This window comes from Manis javanica, chromosome 4 (assembly GCF_040802235.1).
Source record: "Manis javanica isolate MJ-LG chromosome 4, MJ_LKY, whole genome shotgun sequence".
NCBI lineage: Eukaryota > Metazoa > Chordata > Mammalia > Pholidota > Manidae > Manis > Manis javanica.
The window spans coordinates 11887885-11909125 of record NC_133159.1 but is presented as its reverse complement, the minus strand read 5'-3'; the positions used below and the strand labels follow the sequence as shown (position 1 = coordinate 11909125).

At 52.0% G+C, this 21241-nt stretch overlaps 2 protein-coding genes across 4 annotated transcripts in view; both read left to right on the top strand.

The window, feature by feature from the left end:
* FBXO42 (F-box protein 42) overlaps positions 1-5928 on the top strand; it is a 96031-nt gene extending 90103 nt beyond the window's left edge. For both annotated transcript variants that reach the window (XM_073233277.1, XM_073233278.1), the window contains 2 exons: positions 114-230; positions 1129-5928. In XM_073233277.1, coding sequence (XP_073089378.1) covers positions 114-230; positions 1129-2244 — 1233 coding nt within the window. In that variant the 3' untranslated portion in view covers positions 2245-5928. The remainder of the gene's footprint in view (positions 1-113; positions 231-1128) is intronic.
* A 9559-nt stretch (positions 5929-15487) lies between these two features.
* CPLANE2 (ciliogenesis and planar polarity effector complex subunit 2) lies at positions 15488-19471 on the top strand. Of its 2 annotated transcripts, none has more exons than XM_017655047.3 (6): positions 15488-15676; positions 16007-16133; positions 17166-17318; positions 17907-18031; positions 18357-18493; positions 18732-19471. In XM_017655047.3, exons 2-6 carry the CDS (start codon positions 16022-16024, stop codon positions 18979-18981), a joined length of 777 nt encoding a protein of 258 aa, XP_017510536.3. In that variant the 5' UTR covers positions 15488-15676; positions 16007-16021; the 3' UTR covers positions 18982-19471. The 2 variants fall into 2 exon arrangements, with proteins under 2 accessions (XP_017510536.3, XP_017510540.3); XM_017655051.3 differs by having other exon boundaries at positions 15493-15676; positions 15984-16133.
* The last annotated feature ends 1770 nt before the right edge of the window (positions 19472-21241 follow it).

The following is a 21241-nucleotide window of genomic DNA, read 5'->3' as shown; positions in this document are numbered from 1 at the left end:
GGTCTCTAGACCAGATAGAACAGCCTGGAGATTCCAGCTCTGTGTGTGTGTGTGTGTGTGTGTGTTGTAACGTGTACAACACCTGAGTCCTGTTGTGGGTCCTTCTCTTACAGCTATTCAAGGATGCTTGGTTGTTGCACATGCATTCGTGTCCCTGGGCCTGGCAGCCACTCAAGGTAGAAAATGAAGATCACGGGGCCCCAGAACTGTGGTGCCACCCAGCTTGCCGGGTAAGCAGAGAAACGACAGGCCAGCAAGAGGAGAGGTCCTAAATTGTAAAGCCAAATTAACTTGTAAGATTTCCATGCAAATTTGTATAGAAATAGGAAAACACCTTTTTTTAAATTGAAGTATCATTGATATATAATCTTATGAAGGTTTCACATCAACAACATTGTGGTTTCAGGATTCACCTGTATGATCAAGTCCTCAGCCCCTCCATTGCAGTCACTGTCTGTCAGCATAGTAAGACGCTATAGAATCATTACTTGTCTTCTCCGTGCTGTACTGCCTTCCCTGGAAAACACCTTCACAGAAGAAATGGGCATTAACCATAGCTCTGTGGGCATTTCTCACATATGTGACCACGAGATGGGAAAATGTATGTGGGCTCTACTCACCCTTTAGGTCCCAGCTTTAAGCCTCTCTTTGTCTATGAAACTCTCCCCAGGGTACCCCAAACAAAAACTGATAGCTCCATCCACTGTACCCTTATTCAACAGACATAACTCTAATGAGAGCACATATAACATTACCAGCAAATGGCTGCCATGTCCATCTTTCTTCTTCTGGCCTAAATTTTATTTTATTTTATCAAATGTACATCACAGTGGTTCAACAGTCAGTCCCCCATTCCTCCCACCCCTGCCCACTCCTCTTCCCCTTGGTAACCACTAGTCACTTCTTGGTGTCTGTGAGTCTAACGCTGTTTTGTTCCTTAAGTTTTGCTTTGTTTTTATGTTCTACAAATAAGTGAAGTCATATGGTATTTGTCTTTCTGCAGATTCCATTTTTTTCATCTCTGTATCTCAAGTACCTACAAAATGCCTGGTACATCCCAGATGCTCATGGTAAAGTGTTTGGTTAAATGAATGATCAGAACTGAGCCTCGGGTCTTTTGTCTTCCAGGTGGGGCAGTGTGTGGTGGTCTTCAGCCAGGCTCCTAGTGGGAGAGCCCCACTCAGCCCCAGCTTGAACTCTCGCCCATCACCTATCAGTGCCACTGCTCCAGCCCTCGTTCCTGAAACCCGAGAGTACCGCTCTCAGTCTCCCGTGCGGAGTGTGGATGAAGCTCCTTGCGTCAATGGTCGCTGGGGAACCCTGAGGCCCAGAGCTCAAAGGCAGACCCCCTCAAGTTCTCGAGAAGGGAGCCTTTCCCCAGCAAGAGGAGATGGCTCCCCCATCCTCAATGGGGGGAGTTTATCTCCAGGAACAGCAGCTGTAGGTGGCTCTTCCTTGGACAGCCCGGTACAGGCCATATCTCCTAGCACTCCATCCACCACCGAAGGATACGACCTGAAAGTCGGACTCTCTTTGGCCCCCCGACGAGGGTCACTACCAGATCAGAAAGATCTGAGATTAGGATCCATAGATCTGAATTGGGATCTGAAACCTGCTCCCAGTAGCAATCATATGGATGGTGTGGACAACAGAACAGTTGGGGGAAGTATGAGACACCCTCCTGAACAGACCAATGGTGTGCATACCCCACCACATGTGGCCAGTGCCCTTGCAGGAGCTGTCTCCCCAGGTGCGCTGAGGCGGAGCCTAGAAGCCATCAAAGCAATGTCATCCAAAGGCCCTTCAGCCACTGCAGCACTAAGTCCTCCCCTGGGGTCTTCTCCAGGCTCCCCTGGGAGCCAGAACCTGGGCACTGGGGAAACAGTACCCATTTCCCGCCCAGGGCCTGCCCAGGGAGACGGACATTCCTTACCCCCCATTGCCCGCCGCCTGGGCCACCACCCTCCACAGTCCCTAAATGTTGGTAAACCGTTGTACCAGAGTATGAACTGTAAGCCCATGCAGATGTATGTACTGGACATTAAAGACACCAAGGAGAAGGGGCGGGTCAAGTGGAAAGTATTTAATAGCAGTTCTGTGGTTGGGCCTCCTGAAACCAGCTTGCATACAGTGGTACAAGGCAGGGGTGAGCTCATCATATTTGGAGGACTCATGGACAAGAAACAGAATGTGAAGTACTATCCAAAAACAAACGCCTTGTACTTTGTGCGAGCAAAGAGATAATGTGTTCTAAACCCCTTTCCCTTTCTGTGGCTTTTAATTTTCCAGTGTGCAAGCATTTGGACTAAGAATTGGGAAAACAAAGGACGCAATTACTCCCAAACCAAAACCCCAGCTCCCGACCTCACCCATTCCAGGCTGGGATCAAATCTCCATTAAGAAAAAAAATTATATATAAATATATAAATATATATTATATAGCCACCTCTGTTTACAAAAAGGGAGTAATCTCCATCCTGGTGCAGGTAAAGTGGTTGGCTGTGATTTAGAAGAGGCTTTGCCACCTTTTCTGCTTTGCTGGTAACTAGATCAAGATTTTAGGGAGCAGACTAATGTCAGAACTTTCCTCAAGAAACTGAAGAGTCCCCATAAGTCTTTATGCGGCCTTCTTGGAGTTAGAAAAAGAAAAATGTGTGTAAGATGCACAAGTGGGGGCTTCAGATTCACATGCTTCAGGTGTTGGTGGGGTTAAAGGAGCCTCCGAAAGCTGTTCCTCCCCTTCTAAAACCAGAGGACCTGTGAGAACCCCTGTGTGGTAATGCCTGTGCCTGGCCCCATTATGCCCTTTCTGACTGAGGAAAGTTTCCCAACAAGGACTTTTGTACCACATCTGTATGCCAGGATCATCATGAAACAATGTTTATGCAGTGACCTAGTATCCATTGGTCTTGGAGTGCACCCTCTGTGTCTCTGAATACATTTTGCTGTCTGATTTGGGAATTTTCTGACAATCATATTTGGTTGCAAGTTGCCAAAACCACATTTGTTCTCTTTTTCCTTTTCTTAAAATGTGCTCCTCAGAGCCTGCCTTTTCCATTTATTGGCTGCTCTTTCTTTTCTCTCTGTTTTGTTAGCGTATGTGGATTTTTGTTAAGCCCTAAAACCTTACTCATTTTCTGTTTCTTTTATAAAGCTCAGGTGCCCAGGGAAATCTCCCCAAAATATTTCTGGATCCCTTTCTCTGGTGTCACTAGGGGGCTGGTAGGGAATTCCAAGATGCCAGTATCCTGAGAAATCCTTGAGTCATCAGTAAATAAGATCTTTTCCTTAAGGGCTTCTTTGACCTCCAGAGCACATTGTGCATACTCATCCATGTTTGTCGAATGTGGAAACTGGTCCTGGAAGGGAATCCCAAGAACAGTTCTTCTAGAAATGATTTTTGCCTGTGTTGTGACATGTGTTTTTCCTGCCTGCCTGTTGACAAGTGACTGGATTGAATGTCAGGTGCTTGGCCTCTGATGCTTGGTTAACGGCAGGAGTAGCTTCTCCTTTGTTACTGCCTTATTCACGTGTCACCCAAATAAGGCTTGGGTTTTTCACATCATTTCTGAGATGAAGTGTAACTAACTAGAGCATTTCTTTGGTTGGTACAGGGAGTTAAAAGTTACCAATCTCTAAACCGTGGCATGGACATAGGAGATGTTGGAATAAGCTCCACTTAAGTGTGTATTCTTGGTGATTTCTCATTAGTGGAAAGAAGATTTTTGTTTTGCCTTTAGGAGTTACATTTCAAAACACTGCATTTTCTATCCCCACAGTCTCCTTTTTCTCGTTAGTGTTTCCTAAGCACAAGCCTGCTGCAGCTGGCCCCAAGTCCTGGCTTTCAGCCAGCTCTTAGCAGTCTGCCTGATGAGTGGGTTTTCTCCTGTTGTGTCATGTTGAATCCTGTCCCCTAAGCCATTAGCTTTTACAGTGTGCTCTTGGTGGGAAAGACCCCTGGTGCCAAGCCCAGGCAGGGCCAGCTGACGGGGACGGTTTTATGTTCCAGAAACTGCTCCGTGTGCTCCCTTAGATGAAGAAGCTACCATGTGCCTACTTCTGTGGTATCATCCAGTTACTCATAGCTCAGCCCTTTGCTTTCCAGACTCCCTGCCCTGGGGCTGTTACCAGTCCTTTGGCAGACTGTTAGATGATGCGCAGTAAGAGAAAGCTAGCCTAGAAGGTTAGCAGCTTTGCTGAAACTTGTTTATGACATTGTATCTGTGCATGGACAGTGCCTCCAAACTCAATTCCTATTGAAATATAAAGTATTTGGAGGCCTGGAAGTCCAGAATGTCAACTGTAGTCTTTCCCTTTGTCCTGTGGCCTTCCCAAACTCGCTGTTACTGATTCCTTCTACTTCCCCAAGTAGGCAGGCATCAGAGATGATTCGTTTAGAAAGTAACCCAGCTCCTCACCTCCATGGCATCCCAGTATTACACCACTCAGAACCAGACTGTCCATTTACCTGCTTTTAAGAAGAATCTGCCTCATCTGCACCCTGTGGTATTGGTCTTGGTGACTCCTGGGCACCATGGGCATACACCTTGGGGTGTGTAACTCAACACAGTCAAGGTGATTGTCCCCTCAGGTCCTTGTGAAGCCGCATGTGCAGTGGAACTTCAAGTGTCCCGGCTGAGGTGAGCATTTCCACAATGCCTTGGAGGTCAGGTCAGATTTAACCACAACTCTGGTTTCGACATGATGCCAGTTTTGTTCTTAAAATTCACCGAGAGAAATGGGACAAAATATTTTTTTAAACCCTCAGAAGCACCTAAAGCAAATACTTACCAGTATTTAAGATCCATTTTGTTTCTACTTGAAGCTTTAACCCCTTCTCTCCCCGCAAGTGTGCCTTCGAGAGCCCCCGTGTCATACTAACTGCACCGGCCACCTCACTGACCTCGTGTGAAATTTTAGTCTCTCTCCACCTTCCTAAACAGAGCTTCCGTTTTCTCATTTTGCAGGCTGTGCCTCAGAGAGGGTTCTGAGTTTTTGTTCATATTTCTACCCTTTGCTGGTGGGCTTCACAGACTCCCCACCTTCCCTCCACATAAACCTTTTGGGAGGACAAATGAGGTGTCAGACAAGCTTAAATTTAGTTATAAGGCAATACTGGACTTACTCTCCTCCCAGCCCTCTGCAGACTGACTTGATTTTAATATTTGAGTTTTATATCGAGTTGAATACATGAACAACATAGGAATTATATTGGAACTCTTTACAAAAAAAGAAGAGGGAGAAGAAAGAAGACCAGCTGAGGAAGTCTGACTCGGGGGGACCGAAAGCCACCAGCTGATGGAAAACAAAGGGACGCTCCCCTCCCTTCATCTTCCTGGGTTTCCTTCTGCTTTGCTTCTTTTCCTTCCCCTTAAAAGTGACATTTCTGGTTGGTTTGTCTTTCCTTGTCCTTGTGGTAGTCCTGGCATGGTGACGGGCTCTGCTTTGCACTACCTGTGCTCTCTTACCAGGGCGCAAGCCGGTGTGGGGGATCTGAACACACCCAGGGGCAAGGAAGCTGAACTTGGAGGCGTGCGTCCCGCGCAGCCTCCCCGCAAACTGCAGAAGGCATGTTGTGCATGCTCACCAGTACGTGGCTCCCTCTCTCCATGTTCATTGTCAAATGAGAGCAGCCCTTGGGCCTTGGCTCCATCTGTACTCGTAACTCCTCGCTCTGCTCCCCTCCCACCAACCAGGGTTCCCACCGGGGCGCCCCCGTGCGGCCCGGCGAAGCTGGTGCTGTGAGCGATGTTTCCCATACAGCTCGGGTCCCAGGTGGCTTACCCTGAGATGGTCGTTTTAGGCACATAACAATATAGGAATGAAAAGTGGATTTCATTGATATTTCAATCTGTCGGTTTCATTTTTGTTAATGTTTTTCCCCAATGACTTTTTAGCAATTTAACAAATAAAACAAAATGGACAGAGTTGTCTTAACTGTTTTATTAGCAAAAAAGAAGAAACAAACAGCTGTGATGGAAAGCAACTGAGCTTGGAGATTGAAGTTGGAAGTAGTTAGAAAGGTATTGTTTCTCCTCCAGGAAGATTCTGTTTTTGGGTAGAGGTGGAGAGTTTCCCTCCCTTGGGGACAACACCATTTAATAATAAAGCAACCCCCTCATGTGTGAAGGACTCTGTGTTTGAGAATCCCAGTTCCACTCTGAGGTGGAGACCCAAGAGGAATGATGAGCTTGGAACAGAGGTCCAGGGGCCAGAACAGCATCAATAAAATTTCTGGTCTCCTAACACAGCTGAGAGCACGGAGCCCCAGGATCTTGAAACAGCATAGCACGGCCTTAGAAGGCCGTGACCTAATACTGTCCTCCCCTACTTAACTGCTTAACTGTGGGTACAAGTTTCCTCACCTCCAAACCTAGCTGTTCTGTCTTACGGGTGCATGAGGATTAATTGAAGTTGTATATGTCAGCACGAGCACTATGCCTGGCACATAGTAAATGCTCAGTGGATGGCCGCAGTTACTGAAAATTAGCTCTTGAAGAAAATACAAGCTCCTGCAGAAAGGGCTGGGCTCAGTGTGTAACTGTTAGGAGCATCCCCTTGCTAAGGAACGTACAGAACTTCGGAGGCTTTGGCCTCTCAGGAGCAGTAAGTAACAGCTGCTGCCATAAATCAGGTCAGAGCCGTCTTCAGTTGTTTAACCTCCCTTTTGGACTTGATTCTTTCGTTTCAGTCAGTTGAATTTGACCTCTGGCACATTAAGGTGTTCTGCCTGTTTTCAAGGGTACCCCTAGTTGGCAGCCAGTCTGGAAATACCAGCTGAGGGCTGATGACGAGTGTATGCCCACTTGTGTGGGGACCTAGGTGGAGCCAGGCTCCACGAGGGGAGGGGGCTCCAGCCCTGAAGCCACTTACTAGGTATATGCCAGTTTCTTACTCCCATGGGCTGTCCCGGCCCAGGTGCTGTCAGCCTGCAGCTGTCATCCTGCCTGCACATTTGTGATTCCCAAGTTATAGAAGAAAACTTTTCCATTTCTAATAACATGTCTGATGCTGTCTATTCTGTTTACCATACTTTGGGGCACATCACAAACTAGAGTGTGGTCTGAGGAAGGGCCTTGGGTGCAAAGGACCCAGCACCTTCTGCTGGTAGCCACGGGCAGTGATGTTAGGAGTAGAATGTTTAATTTGAATTCTTCCACAGTTGCCCTTGGGGAAGGGTTGGACTTCTTTGTGGGTCTCTTAACAAGGTCCAGTGGATAGAAGCTCTAAGGGAAAGATTTCAGGGTCATTGGGAAGAACTTTGTGAGTCAGAGATGTAAGTATGGGGTGAAACCAGCCTTGGGGGAAATTCAAGCATTGCTTGGACAGTCTGGGGGATGTTGTAGAGTAGGCAGTGTTCCATGGGTAGGGTGCCAGTGGTGATGGGTGGTCCCAGGGAAGAAAGCAGACATCAGTGCCTGGGGTCAGGGAAGGTCCGTCCCTGAGGCTGCCCTGACCATCCCAGCTCAGTGTCCGGTGCCAGATGCCATGCTCCTGAACGCTGATGAGCCTGCTCCAGTGCTGGAGGGGATCTGAACAGGAAGACAGTGACATGGTCGGCCCCCAGGGACTTGCCGATTGGAGAAGCCTTAAGTGTCAAGGACACGGCTCAGGGAAGAGCCAGGATGCACCTGAGGCCTTCCGGGAGGTGGGAGCCACTGCCCAACTGCGCAGACCAGCACAGGGCTCCTGGCCACCCCCTTGTGTACTAGAGGGCCGGAGGCCTGTGCACATTGGGTCAAAATTACAGCACCTAGCCAGGGAAAGAGCAGCTTCACACTGGTCTTTGTAACTCTCCAGCTGGCTCAGTATGGGAGGCAGTGCAGGAAATCAGATGAAACCAAGGCCTTGTACTGTCTCTACCCTGAGCCAGCTCCTCAGCCCAAAGCTTTGGCTCACACCACCCTGATCCAGAGAACCTGGAAAAGACCAGGCTTCAAGCACCCTCAGGTCCAGGCAGGATAGGAGGCACCACTTTGAAATCCTGCAGGCTGGCCTGCTGGCAGGGCTGCCACACAAGACTGGTTTACCCTTGCTCCTCTGTGCCTTCTCACCTTCCCCAGGCAGGACAGCTTCCCTAGCTGAGGTCCGTCATCTGCCCCCAAATGCCGTAAGTCTCCCAGCTGCAAACTTTGAACCAGGAAAGGCCTTGCTCAAAAGCTGCCTCTGTCACTTTGAGCTGAGGCTAGTCATCCCCCTTTCTGAGCCTGTTTGATCACAAAAATGGCAAAGATGCCGCCAGGCTCGCAGGTCAGCCATCGGGCTGGAACCAGCAATCATTGTTCATTTATGGAATGGGTGATTCCCCCAGGAGACCACCTGGGGGCACCCTATGAAAGGCTTTTGGCTCCCCCATAGGCAGTCTTGAGAGGGAAACTGAACGGGCTAGAGAAAATGGCCACATCTCCCCTCGCTCTGTTGATAAAGTCTTGATAGGACCTGTATCTGGCCTCTGCTGCTCTTCTGAGCCCCATCCCCAGGCTGGCCGGCCTGCCCTCCGTGCCCCAGCCCCCAGCTGTGGGAAAGCATTGCTTCCCCAAGGGGCTGGGCACTGGGCCCAGGCCCTGTCAGCATGCACAAAGCTGATCTGATGTTTTAAGTAAATGCCTGAGAGGTCTGGCAGAAGCTGCCATGGCCCATCAGGGAGCCTGTCTGCCCACCCACTGCAGGGAAGAGAAGGAGGGCTGAGGGCCAGGCCTTACCAGGCAGAAGCCTGGGAGGAAGAAGTAAGCTCCTGCCCAGGACTGGGGGACTTGGGCTGCCACCCACCCATCAGCAAGGCCAGGAGAGCCCAGGATGGCCCCAGAGAGCACTCACGCGCAGCACGCATGCCCTGAGCACGTACTGACACCCCCGAGGAACAGGGACACAAATGACCCAGAAGAGACCTTCCCCTGGGGGAGCTCACAGCTTCCTCACAAACCAGGGAGGTGTCGCCGTGGGCCAAACGATGACCAATCCCGAGCTTCTGAAGCCAAAAGACAGCCGCTGTATCGTACTAAAAAGCTATAAAGGAGATGGAGTCAGTGCAACTGTCGGCAACCAACACAGCTAGCCAGGGGCAAGACGGTTGTTTGGGAAGGTAGAGGGCTAAGAAGTTGGTTTTCTCTGTGCTCCAGTCTTCCCCCTGCTAAACTGAGGCAGGGGGCAGATGAGAATAGGGCCTTTCTGTGGGATCCTAAGAGTGGGGTTCAAGCCTGGCCTGCCTCTGGCAGTTAGTAATGCAGGACGTTGCCAGGCCTGCAGGCCTCAGACTGGAAAGACAGACATGCCGTGCTCCACAAAGGGTGCAAAAAAGCTGTGGGAGGTCTGGCGTCTCTGGAGGGGCTGGTGTGCAGGGCTGAGGACTGCACATGGCAATTGGTGCGGATGTGATGACCAGAGGGCACCCCTCAGTTGCAGTGGGGAAAGAAGCTCATGACCAGAGCCCACGGTGGGAGGAGAAAGCATCTCTGACAGACCAACATGGATGGGGCCGTGCCAGGGGTGCAGAGAAGCAAGTTCTCTGGAGCAGGAGGCCACAGAGGCCCAAAGGGATGCTGCCCAAGGGGTGGGTGGCCCCCCAGCCACGCTTCCCTAGCATTTGGGTAAACCACTTTCCCCAACTTCCACTGAACATGAGCCCTAGGACCAGAGGAAGGGGAAATAAAAGGAAACAACCTTGAAGAGACTGTGTTTAAAATGTTTAGAAAATGAGGAATCACTGAATTTCAGTTTACCAAGAAGATGCTGGATTAAAGTGCCTGCATGGCAGAGGGATATTAAGTTGGGCTAGAGGAAGCAAAGCTCGATTTCTTCAACGTCTGAGTCAGTGAAGGTAAAAACATACTCCAGTTAGAAGGAGAGAAGTCAGATAAAGTGTTTGGGAACCCCAAGAACCAAGGATGAGGAGGACAGTGAGGGGATGAAAGGAAAAGGGTTTTCCAGTAGAGGGGACAGCCTGTGCAAGGCACAGAAATCCAAGTGGACTGGCCCTTCTGGAGCCTTGACGAGGTCAGTGTGACTGGAATGGATAGGGCAGAACTGCAGATGGGGACGAGGCAGGGCCCAGGTGTTTCCTGCATTAAGCGACTATGTAGTACCTGCGGTGTGCGGGGCACTGTCCCAGCCCTGCGGAGTGTGCATTGTGGTTGCAGAGGCTGGCAGAGAAGACGAGTATGTGCATGAAGCAGGATCATTCCAGATGAGCACCATGAAGGAAAGTAAAAATGGTTTGTGACAAAACCTAACAGGGTGGGGCTGATCAGAGAAGGCCTTTCTGAGCAGGTGACATTTCAGCTGAGGCCTGAATGAAAGAGCAGCCATGGGAAGAGCATTGCGTTCAGAGAGAGCAGCAAGGGCAAAGGCAGGCATGAGCTTGTCCAGTTCATGGAAAGGCCAGTGTGGCTGGAGTGAGGGCTGTGTGTGCAGGCGGACTTCGTAGGCATGGTGAGGGAGGGGACCTGTATGCTGCTCTAGGCGCAGTGGGAAGCCACTGGACAGTTGTAGGGAAGTGACACATGCAGCTGTCCAGGTCAAGGACACAACCCTGGGGGTGACTGGCAGCTCCAGCACTAAATCCTATGTTAGGAATCTAGACATCTTTAATCTGCCCCTCGCCTCTACCCAATTGCCTGTGTATAAGAGCAGTTGCCTAGTTACGTGATTTTAGTCCCCACCAGAGTGTGCACTACACACGGTCTGCATCCCTTTCACTATGGTCTTCCCAGTGTCCGGCCTGGCACAGGGAGTGCGCATCCCTGTTTGACAAACATGTCCTCATCCACTCATGCCCGAAGGTTTGCCCTGCTTCCCAACTCGTCCCCCTTCCAGATTCACCCTCTTCAGGCCATTCTCCAAGCTGCAGTCACAGTCAGCCAGCCAGCCAACACATCTGTACTGACTTTTTACTACACGTCAGACACATTCTAAGAAGTAGGGATTATTACAAGCTGAGTTGTATCTCCTCCTACCATGGAAAAAATTGCGTATGTTGAAGTCCTAATCCCTAGCACCTCAGAATGTGACCATATTGGGAGATAGGGTCTTCACTGAGGTGATTAAGTTAAAACGAGGTCATTAAGATGGGCCCTAGTCTAACTGATTGACGTCCTTAGAAGAAGAGCAAACATGTGGACTTCGGATTTGTATGGAGGGAAGGGAGCATGAAGATACAGGGAGAAGATGGCCACTACAAGCCCAAGAGAGGCTGGAACAGATCCCTCAGCGCCCTCAGAACCAACCCTGGCAATACTTTGATCTATTTCTTACCTCTAGAATTAGGAAAATACATTTCTATTATTTAAGCCACCCAGCCCATAGTACTTTGTTCCTGCAGGTCTAGGAAACTAAAACAAGGATATAACAGAACAAAAAGACAAGGCCTTGTCCTGAGGAGCTTATGCCCTTGGTGAGAGAGACAATAACTGCATAATTTCGGAATCAAGAACAGGATGATATGAAAGAGTGAGCCTGGGAGTCGGGCAAATCCGTTGGTGGAGGGGAAAGCCTGTCTGTGCAGGTGATATTTACCCCAAGACCAGTGAAGGGAAGCAGCCATCCACCGAAGGTAATGGAGATGGTGCAGAGAGCTCTAGGCGGTGGGAGCTGCGACACGGAAGCCAAACGTGGTAACAGAAAAAGGCCAGGGACCCTGCAGTCAGCAGGCAATGGGAAGCGGGTAGCTGTTGAAATGAAATCAGGAGGTGGGCAGGGCCGGGTCACAGAAGGCCTTGAAGGCATGGAGTCTGGGTTTTATTCTGAGCAGTGGAACTATTGGAAATCTGTAAGCATGGTGTGATATTACTTACTGGATTTACATTTTTAAAAACCACTCCAGTGCCTCTGGGATGCAAGCAGGGAGCGCGCGCGCGCGCGCACACACACACACAAAGCAGGTTTGAAGTGTCCACACACACACACACACACACACACACACACGAAGCAGGGTTGAAGTGTCCAGGCAAGAGAGAGAAATACAAATCTGACTGTGTCTCTGCTCTTCTTACCCTCCCCGGGTGTCCCACGCAACCTGCTCCCCAGGTCCTCAAGCCTGTGTGAGTCTGCGCACTGGGCCATCTACTCCTTAAGGAAGGTGATCAATTTGAAAGAAGGCCAAACTGTTGCCAGGCAGCTGCTTCTGAGGGGGGTCGCTCCCTGCGCACCAGGTGAAACGTCAACCTAGACGGGGGAGGGTTCTTGACTCTGAAAGAGAAAGAATTCTCAAGCAGACCAGAAGAGTGCAGATAAGGAAGGAATTCATTAAAGTGAGAGCAGCAGGGAATGGCAGCTCCTTGCAGGCAGCAGAGAGCAAGGAAGCTGAAGCTGGACAGAGAGAGAGAAGACTTGTGCTAAAGTCTAGAAAATAGAATGAAATAACAAAGTAACAAAGACGCTCACCACTGGAAGAGTGCAGAGACAAAACACAGTACGTTGAGCAGTGAGTAGGCTTTATTTAAAAAGTACACACTCAAAGAACAGGGAGTGTGGACAACCTCAGGGAGGGTGGGCAACCTCAGAGAGAAGGCACACTTAAGGGCTTAGGATTCGGTCTTTTAAGGATTTCAAGAATGGGAGAAAGGGAGACGGGGCATTGCAGTGGGGGGAGGGGGTTGTTGGGCGTAGGTCTCATGTTGACATGTGGTCTCATGATGTCTCCGGTGAGAGACATCATGTCACTGTCCACAGTCAGTCCTCTAGATAATTCTGTAAGATAAACTTAACACAAGGAATTTGTTGATCCGGTTCTTCTCTAAGATAGTGGTTTCCCTCAAGCACTGGAAACATATGAGTCAGGATTACTTGCCCTGCCTTAACAGAGGATGCGTTATTGTCTGATTACCAAAGAATATGTTAGGAATCTTACCTTCTAACTCCCTGGTTTTTAAAATAGAATCTTAGCCTTAAGATGGGAGTCTCTCCTGTTCTTACTATACTGTCTATATCTTGGCATTTTTCATCATAGGCAGGAAAAGTTAATCATGATACTTATCTCATGTCTCTGCCCTACTTCAAAACCATGAATAATTAGTGGATTAATCAGAAGGTTCTACATGAAAAGGGCCTTTACGTAGATGGTTCACCTGCTTCGCTTGAGGCCCTAAAAGGAGAAGCTGGTTGTTTAGGTAGTCCTCTGAAACACAGTTCTGACCACCTCACTGCCAGGCCCCATGCAGTAGCCGGCTTCCTGTCCTCGGCAGCAATGGTGATCTAAGTGCAGTCTATGGACCATTCTACGGACCGAACTGTGTGTTCCTCCCTCCGCCTGCCAAAACCCATGTGTCACGGTGCTCACCCTCAGTGTGACTTAATTTGGAGGGAAGATGTTTAAGGAGGTAATCAAGGTGAAACGAGGTCATAAGGATGGGGTGCTAAGACAAGGTCACTGGTATTCTCATAAAAAGAAGAAGAGACACCAAGGGTGTGTGTGCAGGGAAAAGACCACACCGGGCACTGAAGACAGCTGTCCTCACCAGAAACCGACCCTGCCGGCACCTTGGTTTTGAACTTCCAGCCACCAGAACTGGGAGAAAATAGATTTCTGTTGTTTAAATCACCCAGTCTGTGGTATTGTTATGGTAACACAAGCAGACTGATCCAGAACCCATTTTCTGAAACTGGCCAGTGCTCTTGTTAAATGTGCAGGTTCACAGACCCATCTGATCCCTAGAACCACAATCTCGGGGGAACAGGCCCCAGGAATCCATGTTCTGAACAGGCTCCTGATGCTCCCTGAAGTGTCCTCTCCATGAGCTCCTGAGGGCAGAGAAGACTGACTCTCCTAGTCCTCTGAACACTAGCTGCTTCGCTCGGCAGCTTCCACTCTGTGCTGGGGAGGGTTTCACATCTTGTCTGGCTGCCAGGTTACCTGGCAAGCTCATTCTGCCCAGTTGCTTCATTTCCTCACACTCTCCCTTAGCCCTCCACAGACCAAGCAGGGCAGAGGTGGATGTGAAGTCCGGAAACCCAGGGATAAGTCAAAGCTGAACCCTGCCACTCAAGCCTCCTGGTCCACGGAGAAAGCTCCTCACAGTGTAAATAATCCTGACTCTGGACAAATGCAGTAAGAGCCGCAGGAAGGGGAACTGAGTGACCAGGGAGTATGGGCAATGGTTTCAAACTGCAGAATCCTGTAGGAATGGTTATTCATGTGTTTCTGCCTAGCTGCAATGGAATCGAGTGGAGGGCAAGCGCTTTTGACATCCTCATTCTCTCTACTGCCTTGGACATAATGGGCCTCAATGATTTGTGGGTTTGTGGCCCTCTGGCTGCTTTCATCTCTACTGGGAATAGCTTCCTAGTGGCCGTGAGCAAGGATTTCAAAACACAAGCCCTGACGATCTGGCAGAATAGAGATGTACTTCAGAGTCCAGGAACCCTGGCTTCTGCACCTAGCTTTTCCCACTGACCAGCTGTGTCCTGGGATGATCACGTTGTCTCTGAGTTTCCTCATCTGCCAAAGAAAAGAAGAAGAAGAATATTTCCTATACAGGTTTGTTTATAGAATCAAATGAGGTAACTGATGTAAAGCCCGCACTGTCCAGCACTTAGATGGCCTTTAGTAAATGAATTTGCCCTACTGTGATTTGCGGTGTGAAGGCACTGCAAGAAGTTAGCATTAAAAAGTGAAATAGACAATCTTTTAATAATGTCTTTCCTGCATCCTGTCATCTAATGGGTATTTACTAAGCACCCACCTTCTGGGTAACAGGCCAGGTGTCCAGTGTTGGAACAGTGGAGAGGGCCTCATAGCCTCAGCGCTGAAATGTCAGCTCCAGGAGGGTAGGAACTTCTTGTTATTCAGTGTATTCTCAGCATCAAGAAGGGCTGAGCACATAGTAGGTGCTCAGTAATTATTTGTTGAATGAATGGGATGAGTCGATTAATAAACGAATGACTGGAAGGTACAATCCAGTGGGTCTCTGACTTATTTTTAAGACCTTGAAAAAGTCCCTTGATCTTTCTGAGCTGCTGTTTCCCCATCTGTGAAGCCAGAGGACTTCAGGTCGATTAATAGAGCAAGAATACTACCAGCAATGTGGTAAAGAACCCTCGGAGGAAACAGAGTATTTTACCTCTACTTTATAGAAGAGGAAACTGCCGCACAGAGAGGCAAATCAGTTTTGTAAGGAATAATCTAGGGGTTAACATTTACTCAGGCCAGCTAAGTGCAGGACAGCGGGGTCTTCAGAGAGATTACCTCATTTAATTCTAGAAACAAAACTGTATAGGAAATATTTATTCCTCTTTTCTTTGGCAGATGAAGAATCTCAGAGACAACGTGATCATCTGAGATCACGTCACACAGCGGGTCAGGCTCCTGGAGGAGGGGACTTGATCAAGTTTTGGAGTAAAGGCGGACCGGACTGAGCCCTGGCCCAGAGGGGAAGGTCCCGCGCAGGGTGTCACCGCGCCGCGCGAGCTGCGGACGTTGGAGGGGCCTGGCCCACCCCAAGTCGGGCAGCCCAGCTCCGCCCCGGCGTCTCCCTGGCAACGGCCTCCGCACATGCGCCCTACGCCTGCGTGGGCCGGCCTCGCACTCGGAAGCAGACCGCGGGCCGGGCGGAAGCAGCCCCGGCAGGCGGGGCGGCGGGGGCGCCCGTGGGCTTCCAAGGGGAACGTCTCAACCTGGGCGGTTCGCCGGCGGGGACTGCTCGTGGTGACGGCCGGGTGGCCCCGGGTGACGGGCGTCTAGGAGGTAGAGAATCAGGGCAGTGTAGACAAGGGCAAGGGGGGGGTTGCGTCGATGCCCTCGGGGCAGTAATGGGATGGCTGCCCCCCAGGGAGTAATCCGGGGGGTGGGGGGACGACTATGGAATTGCACCTCCTGGGTAATAAGAGCGAGACGAGGTGTGTGGGCAGCGAAAGGGAGCTTGGACTCCAAAAGTACTACTCGGAAAAATAGGAAGGTGGGGCCCCACGGGGGAGTAAGAGGGCAAGTTAAGAGGGACCACGACCCCGGGCCCAGCTCAGGACAGTTCCCCTCTCCCATCCCCTGCTTTCAGCACTCCGCCACCTCCGTACCCAGGCAGGGTGCCCACCCATGGCCAGATCACCTGCCCCTGGCTCCGTGATCGTCCCAGACTGGCACGAGAGCACCGAGGGCAAGGAGTACCTGGCCTGCATCCTGCGCAAGAACCGCCGGAGGGTGTTTGGTAAGTGCCTCCATCCCAAGTCTGTCACCTGTCGCTCCCTGGGGGGAGCAGAGAGGAAGGGAGCTGGATGGTGAGGACCTCCTCCCCTGCACTCCTGGGCTTCGGAGACCCCTGGAAGCCTCTTTCCCAGAGCACCCACCCCCAAATCTCCTTAATGGTAATTCCATCATCAGAGCCAGGAACACGGAAACGTCAAAACCCTGCCAGGAGCCGCTGTCGCCAGAGAGGCTGCTGACGGAAACCTCCTTCTGGGCCAGGCCCTCTGCTGGGCACTTTACAAAACGGGGCTGCCACTTAACCTCAGTGGCACATCCTCCAGACGTGTCCAAGATCCGCTGTCATAAATAAGTGGGGGCAAGCCTCTTCCATATTCTGCCGTCTCCAAGATAAGACCCTCATGTTCCCCAGGATGAAGCCACCTCACCCGGGGAGGGCCAAGCTGACAGACCATTAGAGGGGCCTGGCATTGGCTTTGGGAGTTCAGCTCTGGCAGAGAGACAAAGTACAAGAAGAGTGAAAACCAGCGAACAGGAGAACAACCCACAATTCCACAATTTAGGATTGCCGGTCCTAAGCCTATAGATGTATCACAATTTAAATTGTTGGGTTTTTTTTTTCAAATTAAAAGCATCCATGAAGATCTCAATATTTTGATTCCAACGAGTTTATCATAATTGAGAATACTTTTATTCTGATATTTTTCCACTGAGGAAAGAATTATGAAAAACTTTGCCTTGACATGTACAAAATCTAGAACATGTGATGATAATATCAATAAAAACTATCTCATGCATCAAACTTAAAAAAAAAATGTGGTGTTCAAATTTGGAGTAGGCCTTGGCCCAGCTCATAGAACACGAGTATTCTCAGCAGAGCTTCTCCCTGGGGATCCTGCTGTGCCTCACGCCTCTGCAATAAGAGAACCATGGACGGTGGGCCCTGGAAAGGCGCCTAGACATGAGGCTGCCCAGGGTCTGATGGGGAAAGAACGGGGTGAGCCTCGGGCCCCACCAGGCTCCCTGCTTGCCCCAGGGCTGCTTGAGCGACCAGTGCTACCCCCACCTGTGGCCATTGACACTGCCAGCTACAAGATCTTCGTGTCTGGGAAGAGTGGCGTGGGCAAGACGGCGCTGGTGGCCAAGTTGGCTGGCTTGGAGGTGCCCATCGTGCACCATGAGACCACTGGTGAGTCCGTCCTTGGAGACCTTCCCTGGGGTGGAGGGAAGGCTCAGAGCCCTGGACCATACAAGTGGATCTGTAACCAGCCCCACCATTTACTGTGCAACCTTGGCAAGTCACTTTGCCTCTCTGGGCCTATATTGGCCTTTTTGTCCAACCAGGATAATAGTACTAAGCCCACAGGGTTGTTGTGCCATTGGTACTAGAGATAGTGGAGTTGACGTGTGTGGCACTGAGCTGGCACAAGGTAGGTGCTCAGGGAACATAGTCTTCCTTTCTTGTTTTCTTCCATTGGGTGCTGACTGACCATCACCCTCCAGTGTCCAGTGCCTTTGGGACCCCCTATGTACACAGTGAAAATGCCGGGTCACAGCTAGGGCCAGGGCTGCAGCTCCCTGGTGGACCGGGGGCTCCCCAGGGCAGGTTGGTCTCCCTCAGATGGAGAATCCTCCCAGGTCAGGGCTTCTGTCTTCCCTGTCAGACTGGGGACCCAGCAGGGCGGGGACGGATCTCTCCTTGCTATTTCTTCTTGGACCCCTACCCCTTTCCACCTCCACCTCTTCCGTGATGAGCAGCTGACCCTGGCCTCCCCAGGCATCCAGACCACTGTGGTATTTTGGCCTGCTAAGCTGCAAGCCAGCAACCGCGTCGTCATGTTCCGTTTTGAGTTCTGGGACTGCGGGGAATCTGCGCTCAAAAAGTTCGATCACATGCTGCCGGTGAGCGATCAGGTGGGCCTGGGTGGGTCCGGGAGGAGCTGGTCATTGAGGTGGGCTTCTGGGTACAGGTGTCCGAGCCCGGTCCAGCTGGTCGGCAAGAGTCAGAATTGAGCATGAATGGACTGAGGGTTGGAGAGCTCTGAGCTCACACTGGGGACCAAGCCACAGCCCAAGCTCTGTCCTGGGACCAGCCATTCCCTGCTCTGGGCCTCAATTTCCCAGTCTGTGAAAGGAGGGGTTGTGCTGAGATCTCTCAGGGCCCTGCAGCTGATAGGAGGTTCTGGTTCCGTGACTGTGAGCTTCACATTAGCCGCTCTGTCCCCAGGCTTGCAAGGAGAAAACAGATGCTTTCCTCTTCCTCTTCTCCTTCACTGACCGTGCCTCCTTTGAAGACCTCCCTGGACAGCTGGCCCATGTAGCAGGCGAGGCTCCTGGTGTCGTCAGGATGGTCATCGGCTCCAAGTATCCTTTGGGTGGCCTTTGGCAGTCCTAGAGGCCACCCTTGGCAAGGCACAGAGCCAGGAGCTCAGGGACCCTGCCTCTGCCTAGCCGGGGGGTCCTGCCCCAGGGGCTTTATCCTAGAGGCTGCAGCGGGGCCTCCCCCAGACCCTGGGTGTGGGTCTCCAGGGAGGAGGGAGAAGCCTCGGTTTGATGGGACTTGAAGCAAGGCACCTGGCCAGGCTCCTTGATCTTCCTCCAGATTTGACCAGTACATGCACACAGATGTACCAGAGCGTGACCTCACAGCATTCCGGCAGGCCTGGGAGCTGCCCCTCCTGCGGGTGAAGAGTGTGCCAGGGCGGCGGCTGGCAGATGGGCGCACCCTGGATGGGCGGGCTGGGCTGGCTGACATCGCCCATGTGCTCAATGGCCTGGCAGAACAGCTGTGGCACCAGGACCAGGTGGCAGCTGGACTGCTCCCCATGCCCTCAGAGAACACCCCCAGCTGAGGGGTGGTAGCTTCATGAGTGGGCACCTGTGACCCCTCCTCTGACCCTCAGGTGACCCAGGGCAGAGGGCAGGACCCAGGGCCTGAGGCTGGGGCAGGAGTATTGATCTGGTCCTAAGGATGGCCAGAGGGGCCTGGTCAGGGAGGATGGTGGCCTGAGAAGGCTCCTGCACCTGCAGCACTTCCCCTGCAGAATACGTGGCTGTGACGGGGGGTGCCCAGGGCTCTGTAGGGCAGCGGTCTGAGGGCATCTGGCTGCCCTCTGGCCTCCTCCCTGTGGGTCCAAGCTCTGGAATTGAGGAGCTGTATGGGCAGGGCCCCAGATCTCCAATGTCCCCCCCAACCTCCTGCTGTGTTCCCCCTTCTGCCAGGGAGGGTGACTGGGATGAGGGGGTGCCTCAGCTGGACCTTGGACCTCAAGTGACTTCAAGTAAGAGCCTAGATTAGTTGAACACCATCTGCTGTACCAGATAAACCCTGAGATCGCTGAAGCCCACAGAAGTGTTTTTCTCACGTGTTTCTCCTCAGGTGGTAGAGGTGAAAGTGGATGGGGGGCTCTGCTCCGTGCACTCGTGGTGCCGGTGAAGGTGGAAGTCTCATTCAGAGCCCCGGGCTCTGAGATCAGCACACACACACCTGGCTTCCCAGTTTGCCTGTGGCCTCAGAAGCCAGTGAACTGATGGAATGAGTGCAAGTGGAGGGTCACCCAGGAGTTTTCTGTGGACCTGGCCTGGGGAGGTGTGCCTCCCTTCCGCCCACATCCCACCGTCACATGGAGGCTGGGAAATGTAGTTCACCTGTGTGTCTAGGGGGGCTTTCCTCTGTATGAAGCTGTCAGGCTAGGCTTAAGATGGCAATGGGGTCCTGCCAGCCTCTGAAAGCACCACTGAGCAGGGTCAGGAGCTGGACTAGGTTGGGTCAAGGAGTGAGTTGGCCTGTTGGGCAGCTCCACCCTGTGGGAAGCCAGCAAGGATGGGGCAGAAAGGTGAGTGACCTTGCCCATCTGCACCCTGCCCTGTCAGCCAGGGACACTGGTGAAGGCCGGCTAGAGGTGGGGGGTGGGTGCCCACCTGCAGAGCTTTAGGCTTTCTGACACTCCCTGATGAGACCCCTGGGCTGAGGCCTGGCGTGAGTCTGACCCAGCTGGAAGGGTCCTGGGAGCCCAGGCACAGTGACCCCCAAAGCCAGCTGACCCTCGGAGCTCCCTGTGGGGAAGGTGGCCCTGGCAGCTCCGCCCACCTCACACATCCGTGATCATGTGCTCCCGCACCTGCACCTGTGCTAAACCACCTCCACCCCGCCATACTTACCCATCCTGGCTCATGCTCCTGAGCATACAATCCATGGCACTGGCCACGTCTGTCTACCCAGGGCACTGCCAAGGATGTCAATCCATGCAGGGCCTGAAAGACTGATTTCAGCCCCTTTTCACCCCCAGAGCTGAGATCCAAGCTTATCCCACACCCCAGAGAAGGAATGTCCCTAACCAGGTCCCCAGCCAGTAGGTGGGCTTCCACTCCTGGGCCGCAGACCTCCCCAGGGCAGCCTTTAGCTCTACTTCCAGGCAGCCGCCTTCAGCCCCTCCCTCTGTTCCTGCTGCAGGAGGCCTTACCCCAGTAGGGCCGCAGCAAAGCATGGGAGTGGGGCCCTGTGAAGGTGGCCTCTGGGCCTGAATGTGACCCTCTCACTGCAGTCCCTGTGTTGTCAGCACCAGCTACCGCACATCCCAGCCCCAGAAAGGAAACTTCTGCGTTCTTCTTGAGCACCAGCTCTGCCAAGAGTCAGAGGTTGCTCTGGAGAAATAGCCCGGATCCTCCCCATGGCAGGACTGCCTGGTTGTCTAGTCAGCACTGACTGCTCCAGCCTGTCATCCCCATTCACCCCAAATGGAGAGGTGGACGATTCCCTCCGCCATCTCCCTGGGTAAGAACAACAGCTGGGACCTACACAGCCCACCCCCACGAGCATGAGCAGCTGTGGGGGTAGGGTGGGGAGATGGGCTGGTGGGCTGGCTGAGGACAGTCCCTCCCAGCAGGCCAAGATGGGCATGTTTCGTTCATGGGGAGGAAGCCTGTGCTGGTGGGGGATGCCTTCCTCACGTGCCCACTCTGCAATACCTGTGCCACATGGAATATTTGCACAGCCTGCCCCATGGCCAAGGTGAGCTAAAGAGCACAAGGGAATGGGAGGTGTTAGGGACCCAGCACCTGGCCTGGCTGTGTGTCCCCTGTCTCCCAGCCTTGAAGCTGGGCTACTCTTTG